Genomic DNA, 20,429 nt, shown 5'->3' on the forward strand with positions numbered 1-20,429 from the left:
CCCCTCACCTGATGGGGTCAGGTGGGTCAGGTGACCAGAGCAGCCCGATAACCAGACTGAAGGGCCTTGTTTTTGTTGTTGTTGTTGTTGTTTTCTGAGACAGAGTCTCACTCTGTCATCCAGGCTGGAGTGCAATGGCACGATCTCAGCTCACTGCAACCTCCACCTCCCGGGTTCAAGTGATTCTCCTGCCTCAGCCTCCCAAGAAGCTGGGACTACAGGCACGTACCACCATGCCCAGCTAATTTTTTGTATTTTTAGTAGAGATAGGGTTTCACACTGTCAGTCGGGATGGTCTTGACGTCCTGACCTCGTGATCTGCCTGCCTCGGCCTCCCAAAGTGCTGAGATTACAGGCATGAGCCACCACACCCGTCACTTTTTTTTTTTTGAGACAGGATCTCATTCTGTCGCCCAGGCGGGAGTGCAGTGGCACCATCTTGGCTCACTGCAACCTCCACCTCCAGGGCTCAAGCGATTCTCATGCCTCAGCCAGGCTGGTCTAGAACTGCTGAAGTCAGGTGATCGCGCCTCAGCCTCCCAAAGTGCTGGGATTACAGGCATGAACCACCATGCCTGGCCCTATTATCTTTTAAATCTCAGCAACAACTATAGTTAAGTCCCTTTCTTCAAGCCTAATATTGTTTATTTGTGCCACCTCCCTTTCCTTGTCTTGATCAATTTTGACAGAGGTTGCTCAGTATCGTTACTCTATCAGTTAGGAATTGGACTCAGCTGGAGTCTAATCCGAGGCCAGCAGCTAACTGTTCCATCATTCCTAGGGACAGGCCCCTGCTTGTTCCTAAGGTTCTTGATGGCATTCACCAAATCTGAGTTTCTAACAGCAAGATGGAGAAAAGTAGAGAAAAAAGGGCAAAGGTTGTGGCCACTTCTTCTCACTGGCAGCTACCTATCAGCCCAAGGCTCAGCCCTTGGTCCTCTCCTCTCATCTCACGGTCATCTCGTCCAGTTCAGTGCTAGCTATGTGATCATTCCAAATTCGTATCTTCAGCCCCATCCCCTCCCCTGAGCTCCAGAGACAATTTCAACTGCCCACTTGAAATCTCTGCTTGAATATCTAAAAGGCATTTCAAACTCAACATGTCTAAAATTGCACTCCCTAGAAAAGAAATCCAACACAATGCTGGAGCCCCAAGTGGCCTCTTTCTTCTGAATGCTTTCTGATTGCAGTGGTGATTGCAACTTGGCTTCCACTCCCCAGATAGAATACAACTCTTGGTACTGCATCATTCAATGGAACTCAACCGGCACCTTTTTTTTTTTTTTTTTTTAAGACGGAGTTTCGCTCTTGTTGCCCAGCTGGAGTGCAATGGCACGATCTTGGCTCATCGCAACTTTCACCTCCCAGGTTCAAGCGATTCTCCTGCCTCAGCCTCCCAAGTAGCTGGGATTACAGGCATGCGCCACCACACCGGACTAATTTTGTATTTTTAGTAGAGACGGGGTTTCTCCATGTTGGTCAGGCTGGTCTTGAACTCCCAACTTCAGGTGATCCGCCCACCTTGGCCTCCCAAAGTGCTGGGATTATAGGCATGAGCCACTGCGCCCGGCCTGGTGCATTTAAAACAAAAAAGAAAAAGAAAATATAAACTGGGCACGGTGGCTCACACCTGTAATCCCAGCACTTTGGGAGGTCGAGGTGGGCTGATCACCTGAAGTTAGGAGTTCAAGATCAGCCTGATCAACGTGGTGAAACCCCGTCTCTATGAAAAATACAAAAATTAGCCGGGTGTGGTGGCATGTGCCTGTAGTCCCAGCTACTTAGGAGGCTGAGGCAGGAGAATCCCTGGGATCCAGGAGGTAGAGTTTGCAGTGAGCCGAAATGGCGCCACTGCACTCCAGCCTGGACAACAGAGTGAGACTCCATTTCAAAAAGAAAACAGAATGGCATAGAATAGATTGGCAAGGAAATATCAGTGTGCCCCACACATAATTGGGGTGAATATGGCTTGTGAAACTTTAGTCTGTATATTGAGTCCTGTTGTAAAATGCCAAATCATGAACTGAAGAAAAACAAATTTTGACTGATCTAGGCCTTGGGGTTCAACAGGTGCCCTTGGGACAAATGCCAGCTGTACGGCTCACTTACTGAAGAGGAGTGGCCCTTTCTTATTATTTCCGTTAATTTTTTCCCTTACTTCATGGTCAGTGCATTGTGGAGGCCAAAGCAACTCCATCTTGGATGCTAATCTGTCATGTTGACTTCTGATTAACCCTAGTTCCGGGAAGGCCTCCAAGATTTCCAGTTCTTTGTGTAAGCGCAGATACTTACCATAAATCCTGCCCTTAAGTCAAAACAACCTTGGTGTTTTCATACTTCAGTTGTCCTATACATCTCTTCAGAATCATGTATACTCTTTCCCTATGGTAGATAAGCCCTGGGTCGGGGGTAATGTTCCCCAGGAAACAGGCATAACTTCTGTTTGTAAGTCCCTATTATATGTTTCTTTCTGAAAAACCGGATCTGTCAGCCTTTTTCTTTCTTCCTTTTTTTTTTTTTTTTTTTTTTGAGACGGATTTTCGCTCTTGTTGCCCAGGCTGGAGTACAATGGTGCAATCTCGGCTCACTGTAACCTCCACTTCCCAGGTTCAAGCGATTCTCCTGCCTCAGCCTCCCTAGTAGCTGGGATTACAAGTGCCCACCACCACACCCGGCCAATTTTTTGTATTTTTAGTAGAGATGGGGTTTCACTATGTTGACCAGGTTGGTCTCGAACTCCTGACCTCAGGTGCTCCACCCGCCTCAGCCTCCCAAAGTGCTATGCCACCATGCCCGGCTCAGTCTTTTTCTTCAGCCTTTTAGCTTCTTCAGATTTTGGGGGTAGGTTTGCATAGGCCTGCCCAGGACAGGACTTCAGGACATCATCAATGCCTTACAAAAGATAATTTTGCAACATAGCCATAATTTTTTTAAGTGCTATATATAAGGAGGGGTTTCTCTGCACCCCTCTTCTTCCATTTTGCTGGAGATGGAACTCTCTTCATGTAGCTCTGTCCCTTCTCATTCTATCAGCACAGAGCGTTGTGTTCCTGCTTTATGTGCTGACTTTGCATTCCACAAATGAGCCAAACTCTCTTCTGCAAAGTCTTTGCACTTTCTGTTCCTTCTCCCTGGGTTGCTCCTTCGTGGCACTCCCTGGCCTGGCTCCCTTGCATCCTTCAGAATTTATTGGCTCTGGCCGGGCGCGGTGGCTCACGCCTGTAATCCCAGCACTTTGGGAGGCCGAGACGGGCGGATCATGAGGTCAGGAGATCGAGACCATCCTGGCTAACACGGTGAAACCCCGTCTCTACTAAAAAATACAAAAAACTAGCCGGGCGAGGTGGCGGGCGCCTATAGTCCCAGCTACTCGGGAGGCTGAGGCAGGAGAATGGCGTGAACCCGGGAGGCGGAGCTTGCAGTGAGCTGAGATCCGGCCACCGCACTCCAGCCTGGGTGACAGAGCGAGACTCCGTCTCAAAAAAAAAAAAAAAAAAAAAAAAGAATTTATTGGCTCACTTAACTAAAAAGTCCAAGGGTAGAACTACCTTCAGGTACTGCTGGCATCAGGTGCTCAAGTGATTTTACCACTCGTCTGGTTTCTGTTTGTTTCTGTGCTCTCCTGCCAGGCGGGCGCATCCTCAGGCAGGCACTTTTCTTGTGATGGCAAGATGGCTGCCTGCATCTCCATGTTTATAATCTATTTGGTCAAAAATTCTCAAGTGACCGGGCGTGGTGGCTCACGCCTGTAATCCCAGCACTTTGGGAGGCCAAGGTGGATGGATCATGAGGTCAGGAGTTCAGGACCAGCCTGGCCAAGATGGTGAAACCCCATCTCTACCAAAAATACAAAAATTAGCCGGGCATGGTGGCGGGTGCCTGTAATCCTAGCTACTCAGGAGGATGAGGCAAGGAGTTGCTTGAACTCCATCTCAAAAAAAAAAAAAAAAAAATCTCAAATACAGAGTTTCTCTTTCCCAACAGTTTCCACAAACATCCCAGTATTGAGTTTCATTGGCCAGGCCCAGGGTCACAAGCCCATTCCTAAAGATGGGCCCATTCCTAAAGACGAAAAACAAGCACTGAGCATGTAGGAGAGATGGTTCCCCACAAAATATAAAGTCACTGTTACCAAAAGTAGTACAAATGATGCTGGGAAGACAAAAGCCACAGATGCCTACTCCATCATCCTTGACTTCCCTTTCTACTGTAGATTTCCTTGGTTATTCCCTACGCTTCACTGTTCACTTCCTTCATAGCACAAATGACCTTATTTGTGTTGACTCTGTGGCCTTCCTCTCTTGCCCTGGCTTGAGAGTGCTCAGAGGGCAGGGGTCTTGCCTGTCTTGATCACTGCTACATCCCCAGCACTTGGAGCGGTGTCTGCACACAGTAAGTGCTTAATAAAGGCTTGTGGCAGGAATGAACTTGCTGGAGAGCCAGGCTCTTGTGCTTTCTTTTTCATTTCAACTTCTTTTATTCATTTTTTTTTTTTGGAGAAGGGGGTCTTGCTCTATCACCCTGCTAAAGTGCAGTTGCACCAACATACCCCACTGCAGTACCAACCTCCCAGGCTCAAGCAATCCTCCTCCCTCAGCCTCCCTAGTAGCTGGGACTACAGGAGCGTGCCACCACACCCGGCTAATTAAAAAAAAAATTTTGTGCCGGGTGCGGTGGCTCACGCCTGTAATCCCTGCACTTTGGGAGGCTGAGGCGGGCGGATCATGAGGTCAGGAGATCGAGACCATCCTAACACGGTGAAACCCCGTCTCTACTAAAATACAAAAAAATTAGCCGGGTGCGGTGGTGGGCGCCTGTAGTCCCAGCTACTCGGGAGGCTGAGGCAGGAGAATGGCGCGAACCCGGGAGGCGGAGCTTGCAGTAAGCCGAGATCCCGCCACTGCACTCCAGCCTGGGCGACCGAGTGAAGACTCCGCCTCAAAAAAAAAAAAAAAAAAAAAAAAAAAAAAAAAAAAAAATTTGTTTTGGACAGGCACAATGGTTCATGCCTGTAACGCCAGCACTTTGGGAGGCCAAAGCAGTGGATCACCTGAGGCCAAGAGTTCGAGAGCAGCCTGGCTAACATGATGAAATCCCGTTTCTACTAAAAATACAAAAAATTAGCCCGGCATGGTGGCATGCACCTGTAATCCCAGTTACTCGGGAGGCTGAGGCAGGATAATCACTTGAACCTGGGAGGCAAAGGTTGCAGTGAGCTGAGATCATGCCATTGCACTCCAGCTTGGGCAACAAGAGCGAAACTCCATCTCAAAAAAAAAAAAAAAAAAAAAAAAAAAGATTTTGTAGAGGCCGGACACAGTGGCTCACGCCTGTAATCCCAGCACTTTGGGAGGCCAAGGCAAGCAGATTACTTGAGATCAGGAGTTCTAGACCAGCCTGGCCAATACGGTGAAATCCGTCTCCACAAAAATACAAAAAATAGCCGGGCATTGGGCCGGGCGCGGTGGCTCAAGCCTGTAATCCCAGCACTTTGGGAGGCCGAGACGGGCGGATCACGAGGTCAGGAGATCGAGACCATCCTGGCTAACACGGTGAAACCCCGTCTCTACTAAAAAATACAAAAAACTAGCCGGCCGAGGTGGCGGACGCCTGTAGTCCCAGCTACTCGGGAGGTGGAGGCAGGAGAATGGCGTGAACCCGGGAGGCGGAGCTTGCAGTGAGCTGAGATCCGGCCACTGCACTCCAGCCTGGGCGGCAGAGCGAGACTCCGTCTCAAAAAAAAAAAAAAAAAAAAATAGCCGGGCATGGCAGCGTGCACCTGTAATCCCAGGTGCTCAGGAGGCTGAGGCAGAATCACTTGAATCCAAGAGGCAGAGGTTGCAGGGAGCCAAGATTTCGCCACTGCACCTCAGCCTGGGCAGCAAAGTGAGACTTCGTCTCAAAAAAAAAAAAAAAAAAAAAAAAATTCTCCTTTCAGCTTGGAGGAGACCAAGTTGCAACTTTCTTCAGTCATCCAGAATCTAGGTTTGTCCGACATCAGCCGCCTCCCCAGTGCTGCTGAAGTTCGGCCCCAACGAGATCAAAGTCATATACCTGAGGTGCACCAGGGGTGAAGTTGGTGCCACTTCTATGCTGGCCCCCAAGATCAGCCCCTTGGGTCTGTCTCCAAAAAAGGTTGGTGATGACATTGCCAAGGCAAAGGGTGACTGGAAAGGCCTGAGGATTACAGTGAAACTGACCAGTCAGAACAGACAGGCCCAGATTGAGGTAGTGCCTTCTGCCTCTGCCCTGATCATCAAAGCCCTCAAGGAACCACCAAGAGACAGAAAGAAACAGAAAAACATTAAACACCGTGGGAATATCACGTTTGATGAGATCTTCAACATTGCTCAACAGATGCAGCACCAATCTTTAGCCAGAGACCTCTCTGCAACCATTAAAGAGATCTCTGGGACTGCCCATTCTGTGGGTTGTAATGTTGATGGTTGCCACCCTCATGACATCATTGATGACATCAACAGTGGTGCTGTGGAAAGCCTAGCTACCTTTTTTTTTTTTTAAAAGACGGAGTCTCGCTCTGTCACCCAGGCTGGAGGGCAGTGGTGTGATCTCGGCTCACTACAAGCTCCGCCTCCCAGGGTCACGCCATTCTCCTGCTTCAGCCTCTGGAGTAGCTGGGGCTACAGGTGCCTGCCACCGTGCCCGGCTAATTTTTTTGCATTTTTTTTGGTAGGGACGGGGTTTCACCGTGGTCTCTGTCTCCTGACCTCGTGATCTGCCCGCCTCAGCCTCCCAAAGTGCTGGGATTACAGGAGTGAGCCACCACACCTGGCCACCCAGTTACTTAAGAAGCACAAAGGAAAATATTTTAATAAAGGATCATTTGACAACTGGTGAAAAAAAAAATTATCTTTGTAGAGATAGGGTCTCACTCCGTTGTCCAGGCTAGTCTGGAACTCCTGGGCTCAAGCAATCCTCCTGCCTTGGCCTCCCAAAGTATAGGGATTACAGGTGTGAGCCACTGTGCCCGGGCCCAAAAATTCTTGACCTTGATTTCTCAGCCAGATCTGCTGTTTCTCAGTTTTTCCCATTTCAGACAAGTGTACCCTAATCCACCCTGCTGCTTCATCCACAAAGCCAGAAGGCATTCTGTCATCCCCACACTAATCCATGTATAAGTCCTTTCGTTCACCTCCAAATAAAACTCAAACCCATCCCCCATCCCAGCCCTTGCCAGCATTCCTGGCACCATCCCCTCTCAGCTGGGATTATGGCAGTAATCTCCTAACTGGTCTCCTTCATTCCCTTCTTGCTCCCTTTTAGTCCATTCATTTTACACAGCAAACAGCATGATCTTTTAAAAACAAATCAGATCATGTTGATCCCCAACTTAAACCATTTAAAGGCTTCCCCTGCAATTAGAGTAAAATCTGAAATCCTCACCCTAGCCTTCGGGCCCAAGCTGTGTCTCTACCTTAGTCCTCCTCACTTTCCTGCTGGCCCACCAGGCACTGCACTCACTGATTTTTCTGCCTCAGGGCCTTTGCACTTCCTATTTCTTCTGCTGGGAAATCTTACTCCCCAATTCCACTTGCCTAGTTCCTGCTCATCTTTCAAGTCTCAGCTTAAATGTCACTAAAGGAGAATATTTAATACCTCTCTGACTCCCTTTTCTATCATGTCACTAGCTTATTCCTTGGTCATGATTTCTAGGGAAGAACTCTGGAGGCACACTACCGGGGTGTTGAATCCTATTTCCACTGCTCCTTGACCATGTGACCTTAGCTAATCACTGCTCTGTCCTTCAGTTTCCTCATCTGCAAAATATAGTACCCTGTAGGATCAGTACCTGGCAAAGAGGAAGCACTAAGTAAATATTTTAATTAAAAAAATTTTTTTTGCAGGCATGAGCCACCATGCCTGGCCTAAACATTTCTTTTTAGAGACAGGGTCTCTGTCATCCAGGCTGGAGTGGAGTGGCACAATCATAGCTCACTGCAGCTTCAAAATCCTGGGCTCAAGCGATCCTCCCATCTCAGCCACCTGAGTAGCTGGGACTACAGGAACAGGCCACCATGCCTGGCTAATGTTTTTATTTTGATTTTTGTAGACATAAAGTCTTGCTTTGTTGCTCAGGCTGGTCTTGAACTTCTGGCTTCAAGCGATCCTCCTGCCTCAGCTTCCCAAAGTGCTAAGATTATAGGTGTGAGCCACCATGCCTCGCCTTAAATATTTTAAAAATATTTATTTATTTATTTAGAGATAGGGTCTCACTCTGTCACCCAGGCTAGAGTACAGTGGTGCAATCATAGCTCACTGCAGCCTCAAACTCCTGGGCTCAAGCAATCCTGCCTCAGACTCCCGAGTAGCTAGGACTATAGGTGTGAGCCACTGTGCCCAGCCATATATATTAGAAGGCATTTTATTATTCCCTCATGGTACATTTCTTGGGATTTAACTATTTTGATTTCTGAGATGTAAGCTTTGTGGAAACAGGGATTGCACTGCATCTCTTGTATTTACTGCTGTGCCTCTAGCACCTTGCACAGTGGCTGGTGCGTAGTAGGTGCTTAATGACATTGAATTAATGCATAAATACAAACGGGACCTCAGCCCTTATGGAACTGACGTTGCCCTAGTTGCCCTTCAAGATATGGCTATTTTAGAGGTGTGAAAACTGAGACCCTAAAGGTGGGGTGATTTGGCTGGGCGCGGTGGCTCATGCCTGTAATCCCAGCACTTTGGGAGGCTGAAGCGGGTGGACCACTTGAGGTCCGGAGTTTGGGACCAGCCTGGCCAACAGGGTGAAACCCTGTCTCTACCAAAAACAAAAACAAAAACAAAAAACACAAAAATACAAAAATTAGCCAGGCGTAGTGGGAGGCACCTGTAATCCTAGCTACTTGGGAGGCTGAGGCAGAGAATCACTTGAACCTGGGAGGTGGAGGTTGCAGTGAGCCGAGATTGCACCACTGCACTCCAGCCTGGGCGACAGAGTGAGACTTTGTCTCAAAAAAAAAAGAAAAAAAAAAAAAAAACCACAAAAAAAACAAGGAGGGGTGATTTGAGCAATGCTTCAAGGGGGAAAGTATAATTTCTACTTTTCAGAAGCGTGATAAATTTCTCTTCCTCAGGGCTGTCTACAGAAGTGGCATCCATCTTCTTAGCAGCATGACCACCCTCACACCCCTTGGGAAGCCCAAGAACGTCAAAAAGAGGACCAAGAAGTTCATGTGGCATCATGAACAGTCTGATGGATGAATCAGACTGTTAAGTGAAAATTAAGTGTAACTGACAGAAACCTAGTAGTATTGGCAGTAGGGTACAGAGAAGATTCAAGGGCCAAATCTTGATGCCCAGCATTGGGTATAGGCAGAACAAGAAAACAAGGCACATGCTGCCCTGTGGGTTCTGGAAGTTCCTGGTCCACAATGTCAAGGAACTGGAAGTGCTGCTGATGTGCAGTAAATCTTACTGTGCTGAGACTGCTCGCAATGTTTCCTCCAAGAACCATAAAACCTGAGTGGAGAGAGCAGCCCAACTGGCCCCCAGAGTCTCCAACCCCAATTCCAGGCTGCGCAGCAAAGAAAATGAATAGACGGCTCACGTGCATGCTTTATTTGTGTTTAAATAAAACCACGAAAAGTGCAAAAAAAAAAAAAACAAAAGTAACACCAAAAATGTGATGAAGCATCAAAATCACATGGAACCTGCTACCACCACTGTGAACACAAGTCATAGCCTTTTATTCTAGGAATAATAACTAGGGCGAAGCTTTCTTCACAAGAGAAATCAAACACAGAAACCTGGGCTCCCTGTGTAGGGCAGCAGGATGGATGGATTGTAGTGCCATTGACTGAGATGACATTGATACTGTAGTTGTGCCTTCCTGGGGAAGACATCCAGTCCCCTATCCAAGTAATTGGCACCCACACCAACATTTTGTTCATGTCATATTTAGGAATCCAGAGGCCTCATTTCAAAAAAAAATTTTTTTGAAACAGGGTGTTGCCCAGGCTGGAGAGCAGTGGCACAATCTTGGCTCACTGCAGCCTTGACCTCCTGGGCTCAAGCGATCCTCCCACCTCAGCCTCCTGAGTAGCTGGGGCTACAGACATGTGCAACCATGTCCAGCTAATTTTTAAATTTTTTTGTAGAAACGGGGTCTCCCTATGTTACCCAGGCTGGCCTCAAATTCCTGGGCTTAAGTGATTTTCCTGCCTCAGCCTCCCAAAGTGCAGAGATTACAAGCATGAACCACTATGCCTTGCTTCCAGAGGCCTCATTTTACAAATGCAGGAACAGAGACTCAGAGAGAAGGACTTGCTCAGGTCTACACAGTAAATTAAGCCCAAGTCTTCTGACTTCTAGGAAAGATTTTGTTTCTTTTCTTTTTTTTTGTTTTTGTTTTTATTTATTTTTTATTTTTTTATTTTTTATTTATTTATTTATTTATTTATTTATTTATTTATTTATTTTTTTGAGACAGAGTCTTGCTCTGTCGCCCAGGCTGGGGTGCAGTGGCCGGATCTCAGCTCACTGCAAGCTCCGCCTCCCGGGTTTAGACCATTCTCCTGCCTCAGCCTCCCGAGTAGCTGGGACTATAGGCGCCCGCCACCTCGCCCGGCTAGTTTTTTGTATTTTTTAGTAGAGACGGGGTTTCACCGTGTTAGCCAGGATGGTCTCGATCTCCTGACCTCGTGATCCGCCCGTCTCGGCCTCCCAAAGTGCTGGGATTACAGGCTTGAGCCACCGCGCCCGGCCTGTTTTTATTTTTTGAGGTGGAGTCTTGCTCTGTCACCCAGGCTGGAGTGCAGTGGCACAGTCTTGATCTCGGTTCACCACAACCTCTGCCTCCCGGGTTCAAGTGATTCTCCTGCCTCAGCCTCCTGAGTAGCTGGGATTACAGGCATGTGCCACCACGCCCAGCTAATTTTTGTACTTTTAGTAGAGATAGGGTTTCACCATGTTGGTCAGGTTGGTCTCGAACTCCTGACCTCGTGATCTGCCCGCCTCGGCCTCCCAAAGTGCTGGTATTACAGGTGTGAGCCACTGCGCCCGGTGGAAATATTTCTTTAAGCCCTAATTGATATAAAAGCTTTTTGTTTGTTTGTTTGTTTGAGACAGTGTCTCACTCTGTCACCCAGGCTGGAGTGCAGTGGCGCGATCTCAGCTCACTGCAACCTCCACCTCCCGGGTTCAAGTGATTCTCCTGCCTCAGCCTCCCAAGTAGCTGGGATTACAGGTGTGCACCCTTGCACCCAGCTTTTTTTTTTTTTTCAATTAGAAAAAGTATTTATTTCTGCTCCTTTCATACATTTTATTGTTCAGGAAACAGTCTTACATACATATCTGAAATAATCTACCATCATGCACTCTAGTTAAAGCGAAACACCATACATAAAGCTGATCAGCTGTCCGGAGTTCTCAGCTTATGTAATCTTACTTCTTGATTTTATGTTAATTTCTGAAAATCAGAAATGTCATCTCTAAAAAATGTGAAGGAGGTTGTAAAAAATAATCACTTTACTTGATATTATAGTTGAGATATGGAGTATATTTTCTTTTTTTTTTTTTTTTTTTTTTTTTTTTGAGACGGAGTCTCGCTCTGTTGCCCAGGCTGGAGTGCAGTGGCCGGATCTCAGCTCACTGCAAGCTCCGCCTCCCGCGTTCACGCCATTCTCCTGCCTCAGCCTCCCGAGTAGCTGGGACTACAGGCGCCCGCCACCGCGCCCGGCTAGTTTTTTGTATTTTTTAGTAGAGACAGGGTTTCACCCTGTTAGCCAGGATGGTCTCGATCTCCTGACCTCGTGATCCACCCGTCTCGGCCTCCCAAAGTGCTGGGATTACAGGCTTGAGCCACCGCGCCCGGCCTGGAGTATATTTTCTTTAAGAAATGAAAAACTAATTAGAAAATGCCACTCACCATCGTTGGTACAGCAGTAGGTCAGCAGGAAAAAAAATACTGTGATAAACTTGTCTCTTCAATACCAAGAAGAAATTCTAGTCCAAGCTTCAATACGCTTCCTGTTTTTTCACTAGATATTTCTTTTACTGCTGCTTTTCATTCTTTTCCACATTTCATATTAGAGGATTGGTACAGCCTTTAAAACTTCGTTGTCAGGAGAAATCCAGTATCCACTGATTTCTTCTCAAAGGCACTCTAACCCATCAGATAGCTTGCAAGTTTCATTCTCATAAATACTCTAGCCATGAAAAACTCAATAGGACACAGATGAAACCAATGAATAGAAGAAGAAATCTATTGAGTTGTAGGATATTTGGGGCATTCGATTGGTCCAGGATTATGAAACCTAAACCTCCCATTGTAAACAGGAAGCTGGATGCAAGTCCTTCCATAATATATTGTCCATTTACTCTGTAGGCAAAGAAAGCTACTGGCCTCTGATGCCCATGTTCATCAGTCATAGAGCCAACGCTTGGAGGTTCAACAATAACATCATAAATGATTCCTCCGGTGATGAGGAAGTAAGACACCACCACCAGAGCTTACACAGTCATGGCCGACGGCATGTGCAGCCAGGGTGGCTTCTTCAGCTTCGGGTTAGGACATTCGAGCACTAAGAACAGGACATGATACAAAATCTCCATGGCAAAAGCTCTTTATTTTATTTATTTATTTATTTTATTATTATTATGGTTATTGAGACGGAGTTGTGCTTTGTCATCCAGGCTAGAGTGCTGTGGCGCAATCTCAGCTCTCTGCAACCTCCGTCTCCCAGGTTCAAGAGCTTCTTCTGCCTCAGCCCCCCAGGTAGCTGGGACTACAGGCATGCGCCACCATGCCCAGCAAATTTTTTCTATTTTTAATAGAGACAGGGTTTCACCACGTTGACCAGGCTGATCTTGAACTCCTGATCTCAGGTGATCCACCTGCCTTGGCCTCCCAAAGTGCTGGGATTACAGGCGCGAGCCACCGTGCCCGACCCATATAAAAGCTCTTGATATAACAATGGAGAGAAAGGAGTGAGGAGGAGGAGAAGAATGAGGAAGCATTGAATCAGGTGTTCACTGGCAGGCGGGAACACTGACGGGTGTGTAGGGCAATCAGAGACCTTGCCGGGAGGGCAGGGGAGTCTGTTAAAGAAAGGGGAGGTGGAGGCTGGGGCCTGACTGGGTTATTTTCAGAGCTGCTATTTTTGTCTGCATCTGCTAAATTATTAAACTGAGATCACTTCCTAGAGGGTGCCAGGCCAGGTTGCCAGGGAGAGGCTGAAAGGGAAAGGTTGGATCTCTTAGCAGAGGCCTCAGATATTCTAGGCTGGGATGGAAAAAGGCTCCTCAGGCCTTGACCCCTTCCCCACCCCACTCTCAGCTGATGGAGGGGATTGGGGATCCTGCTTGGGGCCACAGCCATAGTCACTGTCCCCTCCACAAGGCTGTCTCTTCTGGCTGTTGTCCTGGAGGCAATAGATACATACTGAACCAGACTCTAGAACCTGGTCCCATCGCAGCTGCCTCTTCTCTTTCAGGGTCTTGAACTCAAGCCACAGGTTTTGAGTCAGATAGATACAACCAGATATGACCATAGATATGTGAGATCTTGGGCATATCCTTGCATGTATCAATGTCCTTGTCTATGCCATAGATATTAGCCGTTCCACTTCTCAGATGAAAACCCTGAAATTCAGAGAACAAAGGTGCCTTTCTCAGGGTTACATAGCTAGAAAAGGACTGAACTATGATTCAAACGTAAGTGTTTCTGATTTCAGGCTCTTTTCCTCTATTCTTTTTTTTTTTTTTTTTAAATTTTTTTGAGATGGAGTTTCGCTCTTGCTGCCCAGGCTGGAGTGCAATGATATGATCTTGGCTCACTGCAGCCTCCACCTCCTGGGTTCAAGCAATTCTCCTGCCTCAGCCTCCCAAGTAGTTGAGATTACAGGCGTGCGCCACCACACCTGGCTAATTTTGTATTTTTAGTAGAGATGGGGTTTCACCATGTTGGTCAGGCTGGTCTTGACTTCCTGACCTGAAGTGATCCTGTAATCCCAGCACTTTGGGAGGTCAAGGCAGGTGGATCACCTGAGGTCAGGAGTTCGAGACCAGCCTGACCAACATGGTGAAACCCCGTCTCTACTAAGAATACAAAAATTAGCCAGGCGTGGTGGCGGGCACCTGTAATCCCAGCTACTTGGGAGGCTGAGGCAGGAGAATCGGTTGTGAAGGGGTGGCCTGCCCCTCCACACCTGTGGGCGTTTCTCGTTAGGTGGAACGAGAGACTTGAGAAAAGAAATGAGACACAGAGACAAAGTATAGAGAAAGAAAAAGTGGGCCTGGGGGACCGGCGCTCAGCATACAGAGGACCCACGCCGGCACCGGTCTCTGAGTTCCCTGTTTTTATTGATAATTATCTTTACCATCTTAGAAAAAGGGAAGTGACAGGATAATAGGATCATCGTAGGGAGAAGGTCAGCAGTAAGACATATGAATAAAGATCTCTGTGACATGAATAAGTTTAAGGAAAAGTGCTGTGCCTTGATATGCATATGCAAACATCTTCATAAACATTTTTAGTGCATAAAGAGCAGCATTGCACTAGCAAGTCCCGCCTTTCGCCCTAAGGCGGTTTTCTCCTTTCTCAGTAAACAGAACATACAATCGGGTTTTACACCGAGATGTTCCATTGCCCAGGGACGGCAGGAGACAGATGCTTTTCTCTATCTCAACTGCCAACAACCGCCAAGAGGCCTTCTTTCCTCTTGTACTGGTCCTCCTTAGCACAGACCCTTCACGGGTGTCAGGCTGGGGGACAATCAGGTCTTTCCCATCCCACGAGGCCATATTTCAGACTATCACGTGGGGAGAAACCTTGGACGATACCTAGCTTTCTTAGGCAGAGGTCCCTGCGACCTTTGGCAGAGGTCCCTGAGACCTTTGGCAGTGTACGTGTCCCTGGGTACTTGAGATTAAGAGAATGGTGATGACTTTTAACCAGCAAGCTGCCTTCAGGCACTTGTTTAACAAAGCACACCCTGCACAGCCCAAAATCCTTTAAACCTTGAGTCACCACAGCACATGTCTCTTGCAAGGACAAGATTGAGGGTAGGGTCACAGATTAACAGCATCTCAAATACAGAACAAAATGGAGTCTCTTATGTCTACTTCTTTCTATATAGACACAGTAACAGGCTGATCTCTCTTTCTTTTCCCCTCAGGTTGAACCTGGGAGGCGGAGGTTGCAGTGGGTTGAGATCGTACCATCGCACTCCAGCCTGGGTGACAGAGTGAGACTACCTCTCAAAAAAAAAAAAAAAAAAGCCGGGCGCGGTGGCTCAAGCCTGTAATCCCAGCACTTTGGGAGGCCGAGGCGGGTGGATCACGAGGTCAGGAGATCGAGACTATCCTGGCTAACATGGTGAAACCCTGTCTCTACTAAAAATACAAAAAACTAGCTGGGCGTGGTGGCGGGCGCCTGTAGTCCCAGCTACATGGGAGGCTGAGGCGGGAGAATGGCGTGAACCCGGGAGGCGGAGCTTGCAGTGAGCTGAGATCCGGCCACTGCACTCCAGCCTGGGTGACAGAGCCAGACTCCGTCTCAAAAAAAAAAAAAAAAAAAAAAAAGAAAAAAGAAATAAAGAGAGAGAGACAGGGTCTTACTCTGTCTCCCAGGCCAGAGTGAGTGCTGTGGTGCAGAGGCTGCTCACTGCAGCCTCAAACTCCTGGGTTCAAGGGGTCCTCCCACCTCAGCTTCCCATGTAGCTACAGGCGTGCACCACCAAATCTGGCTAATTTTTAAAATTTTTCATACAGACAGAGAGTCTTGCTGTGTTGCCCAGGCTGCTCTCAAACTCCTGGCCTGAAGCGATCCTCCCATCTTGGCCTCCCAAAGTACTAGGATTATAGGCATGAGCCACTGCGCTTGGCCTATTTTTTTTTTTTTTTTTTTTTTTTTGAGATCGGGTCTTGCTCTGTTACCCAGGCTGGAGTACAGTAGCAAGAGACAGGTCACTGCAGCCTCGACTTCCTGGACTCAAGCGATCCTCCCACCTCAGCCTCCTGAAGAGCTGGGACTACAGGCATGCACCACCATGCCCAGGTAATTTATTTTTATTTTTCTTAGAGATGAGGTCTCACCATATTGCCCAGGCTGGTCTTGAACTCCCAAGTGCTCAAGTGATCCTCCTGCCTCAGTCTCCCAAAGTGCTGGGATTACAGGCATAAGCCACCTTGCCTGACATCCTATTCTTTTTTAGTATTTTAGAATTTTATTTGTTTTCCAGATTTTCTACAAAAGGAATGTACTTTATAACTTTTATAAAGATCAGAAAAATACAACAATCATTGTAGTTTAAAGATGGATTTCCTCATTCCAGATGTTGTGTTTGCTGGGCTGGATATGACTAATAGGTGGTGGACTGTGGCTCCTGTCCACTCTGAGAGTGTGGTGCTCAAGCCAGTTAAGAAAGCTGACAAGAAGCTGGGTGCGGTGGCTCATGCCTGTAATCCCAGCACTTTCCGAGGCCAAGGTGTGTGGATTGCTGGAGGCTGGGAGTTCTAGACCAGCCTGACCAACCTGGAGAAACCCCGTCTCTACTAAAAATACAAAATTAGCCAGGCATGGTGGCTCGTGCCTGTAATCCCAGCTACTTGGGAGGCTGAGGCAGGAGAATCGTTTCAATCTGGGAGGCGGAGGTTGTAATGAGCCGAGATGGCACCATTACACTCTAGTCTGGGCAACAAGAGCGAGACTCCATCTCAGAAAATAAATAAATAAATAAAATAAAAAAGAATAAATGAATGAATGGAGAAGGGGACTTCTCCATTCTCAGCAAGCTCTACCCTTGTGTGTTATTTCTCTTTCCTTTCTTTCTTTTTTTTGAGACGGAGTCTCACTCTGTTGCCCAGACTGGAGTGCAGTGGTGCAATCTCAGCTCATTGCAACCTCTCCCTCCCGGGCGCAAGCAATTCTCTGTCTCAGCCTCCCAAGTAGCTGGGATTACAGGCACCTACCACCATGCCCAGCTAACTTTTTTGTATTTTTAGTACAGACGGGGTTTCACCATCTTGGCCAGGCCGGTCGTGGACTCTTGACCCCGTGATCCACTTGTCTCTGCCTCCCAAAGTGCTGGAAATACAAAGGTGAGCCACCGCACCCGTCCTACCCTTGCTCTGTGCCCAAACTGGAGTGCAGTGGTGTGATCTCGGCTCACTACAACCTCCGCCTCCTAGGTTCAAGTGATTCTGCTTCAGCTTCCCGAGTAGCTGGAATCATAGGCATGCACCACCAAGCCTGGTTAATTTTTCTATTTTTAGTGGAAATGGGGTTTTGCCATGTTGTTCAGGCTGGTCTTGAATTCCTGACATCAGGTGATCAGCCTGCCTCGGCCTCCCAAAGAGCTAGGATTAGAGGTGTGAGCCACTGTGCCCGGCTGTGTTATTTTTCTTTTCTTTTCTTTCTTCTTCTTCTTTTTTTTTGAGACGGTGTCTCGCTCCTGTTGCCCAGGCTGGAGTGCAATAGAACAATCTCGGCTCACTGCAACCTCCGCCTCCCGGGTTCAAGCGATTCTCCTGCCTCAGCCTCCTGAGTAGCTGGGATTACAGCTGTGCACTATCAAGCGATTCTCCTGCCTCAGCCTCCTGAGTAGCTGGGATTATAGCTGTGCACTACCCCGCCCAGCTAATTTTTGTATTGGAGTGCAGTGGCATGATCTCAGCTCACTGCAACCTCCGCCTCCCGGGTTCAAGTGATTCTCCTGCCTCAGCCTCCCGAGAAGCTGGGACTACAGGTGCACACCACCATGCCCAGCTAATTTTTTGTATTTTTAGTAGAGACGGGGTTTCACCATGTTGGCCAGGATGGTCTCGATCTCTTGACCTCATGATCCACCCGCCTCAGTCTCTCAAAGTGCTGGTATTACAGGCGTGAGCCACCGTGCCCGGCTAGATTTTTGTATTTTTAGTAGAGACGGGGTTTCACCACATTGACCAGGCTGGTCTTGAACTCCTGACCTCAGGTGATCCATCTGCCTTGGCCTCCCAAAGTGTTGGGATTACAGGCGTGAGCCACTGTGCACGGCCTATATTTTTATTTTTTTTCTTTTTTTTTGAGACAGAGTCTCGCTCTGTCGCCCAGGCTGGAGTGCAGTGGCCGGATCTCAGCTCACTGCAAGCTCCGCCTCCCGGGTTTACGCCATTCTCCTGCCTCAGCCTCCCGAGTAGCTGGGACTACAAGCACCCGCCACCTCGCCCGGCTAGTTTTTTGTATTTTTTTAGTAGAGAATGGGGTTTCACCGTGTTAGCCAGGATGGTCTCGATCTCCTGACCTTGTGATCCACCCGCCTCGGCCTCCCAAAGTGCTGGTATTACAGGCTTGAGCCACCGCGCCTGGCCCAGCCTACATTTTTCAATTCAGACAAATGTTTATTGAGTGCCTTATGGGGCCAGGCACTCTACTTGACTTCAGGGGATTCTAGTGATAAGCAAAACCAGTCAAGGGGAGAGACTATTAATAATTAACAATAAACAAATACATATATATGACTCATGGGAAATACCCAGAGGATAGCAGCAGGGAGCATTGTCGGAGAACAGGGAGGTAAAGAGTGACCATGGAGTGGGTCATATCTGTGTTTGAATCCTTGCTTGGCCATTTACCTGCTGTGTGACCTTGGACAAGCCTCTTCACTTCTCTGGGCTTTGGTTTCTCATCAGGAAGAGAAGGCTATCAATCTCCCTTTCTTAGGGATGATATCACGAGACAGAGAACATTCATTCCTCCAATAAATATATATTGTGCATCTTCTCCCACTCAGACAAATTACTTGCCCAAGGTCACCCAGATGGGCAGTGTGTGTGGGTTTTGAACCCAGGTCTGACTGGTTCTCTGGATCTGGCCAGTGGTAGGGGGTGGGGATAAGTCCTAGTCTTCTTCCCCTGAATCAGTCCTTCAGGAGTTGGGAGCAGTGAACTGCCTCATGAAGGCAAAACACCTGTCTATTTCCCCACCACCATGGCAATGAGGGGCTTCTGCCCTGAGAAAGACCTATGGTTGCATGACACAAAAGAGACTGTTCAAAGGGACGTCATCATTCAGCAGGGCAAGGCTCCTTGCTGGGGGCAACCTGGTAGCTCCTGAGCCTCCCTCATCTTCACTGAGTCCCTCCAACTCTCTGAGTTCCCATGCCCCTCACTGAACCTCCCTTCCCCCATGGCGATCCTCCGCCAGCACCTTTGCACACACTCAGCCCCTTCCCTGCACTGAGCCCCAGCAGTCACTGAACAGCTCTTCTTCCCCTCTGACTGAGTCATCCTCCCAAACCCTCCCCTTCCCCTCACTGAGTCTCCACCACCCCTGGTCACTGGGCACCCGGCCTCTGACCTCCTACCTCCCCAATCCCTCCACCCTTCCTTTTCGCTGAGCCTGGCGCCTCTCACCCACCCACCTTCCTCTCCCAGCCGCTTCTGAGCTGCCTCTTTGGAGCCCAACTGTCTCGCCCACGAGTCCCCATCACTCAGTCTCACTCAGTCTAAGACACCTGAAAGCACTTAGAGAACATGTGTTTGTGGGGGGAGGATGAGGCTCTGTCATCATCCTGCACATCATGCAAGCATGCCATCTGCCTCCTCTTCAGGCTGCAGCAGTCACACTGGCCACATTTTCCACAGGTCCTCCTGAGCCCAGGGTCTGCTGCAGTCCTACCCAAACGGGTTCAGGGCTGGTTTCTGTACCCCCGGCCCTTGCCCCCACCCACCACGAGACCTCCCATCTCTGATGGCACCTTCAAGTAGATGGAAACTGAGGCAGGCCCATGATGTCTGGGCCAGTGTTTGGTATGACAGCTTTATTTCTGTTGGGGGAAAAGTGAGCAGGGCTCCATTCTATCATTTGTCAGGGCCAGATGAGAAGCGTCAGATAAAGTCCCACATAAGGAACGTCCCTCCACCAAGAGGAGTAGACCCAGGTATCTGAGCCCCCAGAGGGCATGAATGGCTGAGCTGGTGCATTTCTGTCCAGATTCAAGAATCTGGATTCAGCCACAAGTCGGCAATATGACATTGGGTAAAGCACTACTGCCCTTCAGGGTCTCAGTTTACCCTTCTTTATTTTTTGAGATTGAGTCTTACTCTGTCGCTCAGGCTAGAGTGCAGTGGCACAATCTCTGCTAACTGCAACCTCTGCCTCCCGAATTCAAGCGATTCTCCTCCCTCAGCCTGCTGAGTAGCTGGAACTACAGGGGTGCGCCACCACACCTAGCTAATTTTTTTGTATTTTCAGTAGAGACAGGGGTTTCACCGTGTTGGCCAGGCTGATCTAGAACTCCTGACCATAGGTGATCCACCCACCTCGGCCTCCCAAAGTGCTGGGATTACAGGCGTGAGCCACCGCACCTAGCCAGTCAGTTCCCCGCCCCCGGCCTTTTTTTTTTTTTTTTTTTTTTTTGAGACGGAGTCTTGCTCTCTCGCCCAGGCTGGAGCCCAATGGCACGATCTTGGCTCACTGCAACCTC

General features: G+C 48.3%; 1 protein-coding gene and 2 pseudogenes across 1 annotated transcript; 2 read left to right on the forward strand and 1 right to left on the reverse strand.

Moving 5' to 3' along the window:
- The first annotated feature begins 5,934 nt into the window (after positions 1–5,934).
- LOC126938575 (60S ribosomal protein L12-like) lies at positions 5,935–6,522 on the forward strand (annotated as a pseudogene).
- Positions 6,523–9,132: 2,610 nt separating this feature from the next.
- Positions 9,133–9,559, forward strand: LOC126958363 (60S ribosomal protein L32-like; annotated as a pseudogene).
- Positions 9,560–12,124: 2,565 nt separating this feature from the next.
- On the reverse strand, positions 12,125–12,573 carry LOC126958355 (oligosaccharyltransferase complex subunit OSTC). Its single transcript, XM_050796652.1, is given in 2 exon segments — positions 12,125–12,183; positions 12,186–12,573. Coding segments are annotated over 2 exon segments (447 nt in total).
- Positions 12,574–20,429: the final 7,856 nt, after the last annotated feature.

The sequence above is a fragment of the Macaca thibetana genome, chromosome 1 (genome assembly GCF_024542745.1).
Source record: "Macaca thibetana thibetana isolate TM-01 chromosome 1, ASM2454274v1, whole genome shotgun sequence".
Lineage (NCBI taxonomy): Eukaryota > Metazoa > Chordata > Mammalia > Primates > Cercopithecidae > Macaca > Macaca thibetana.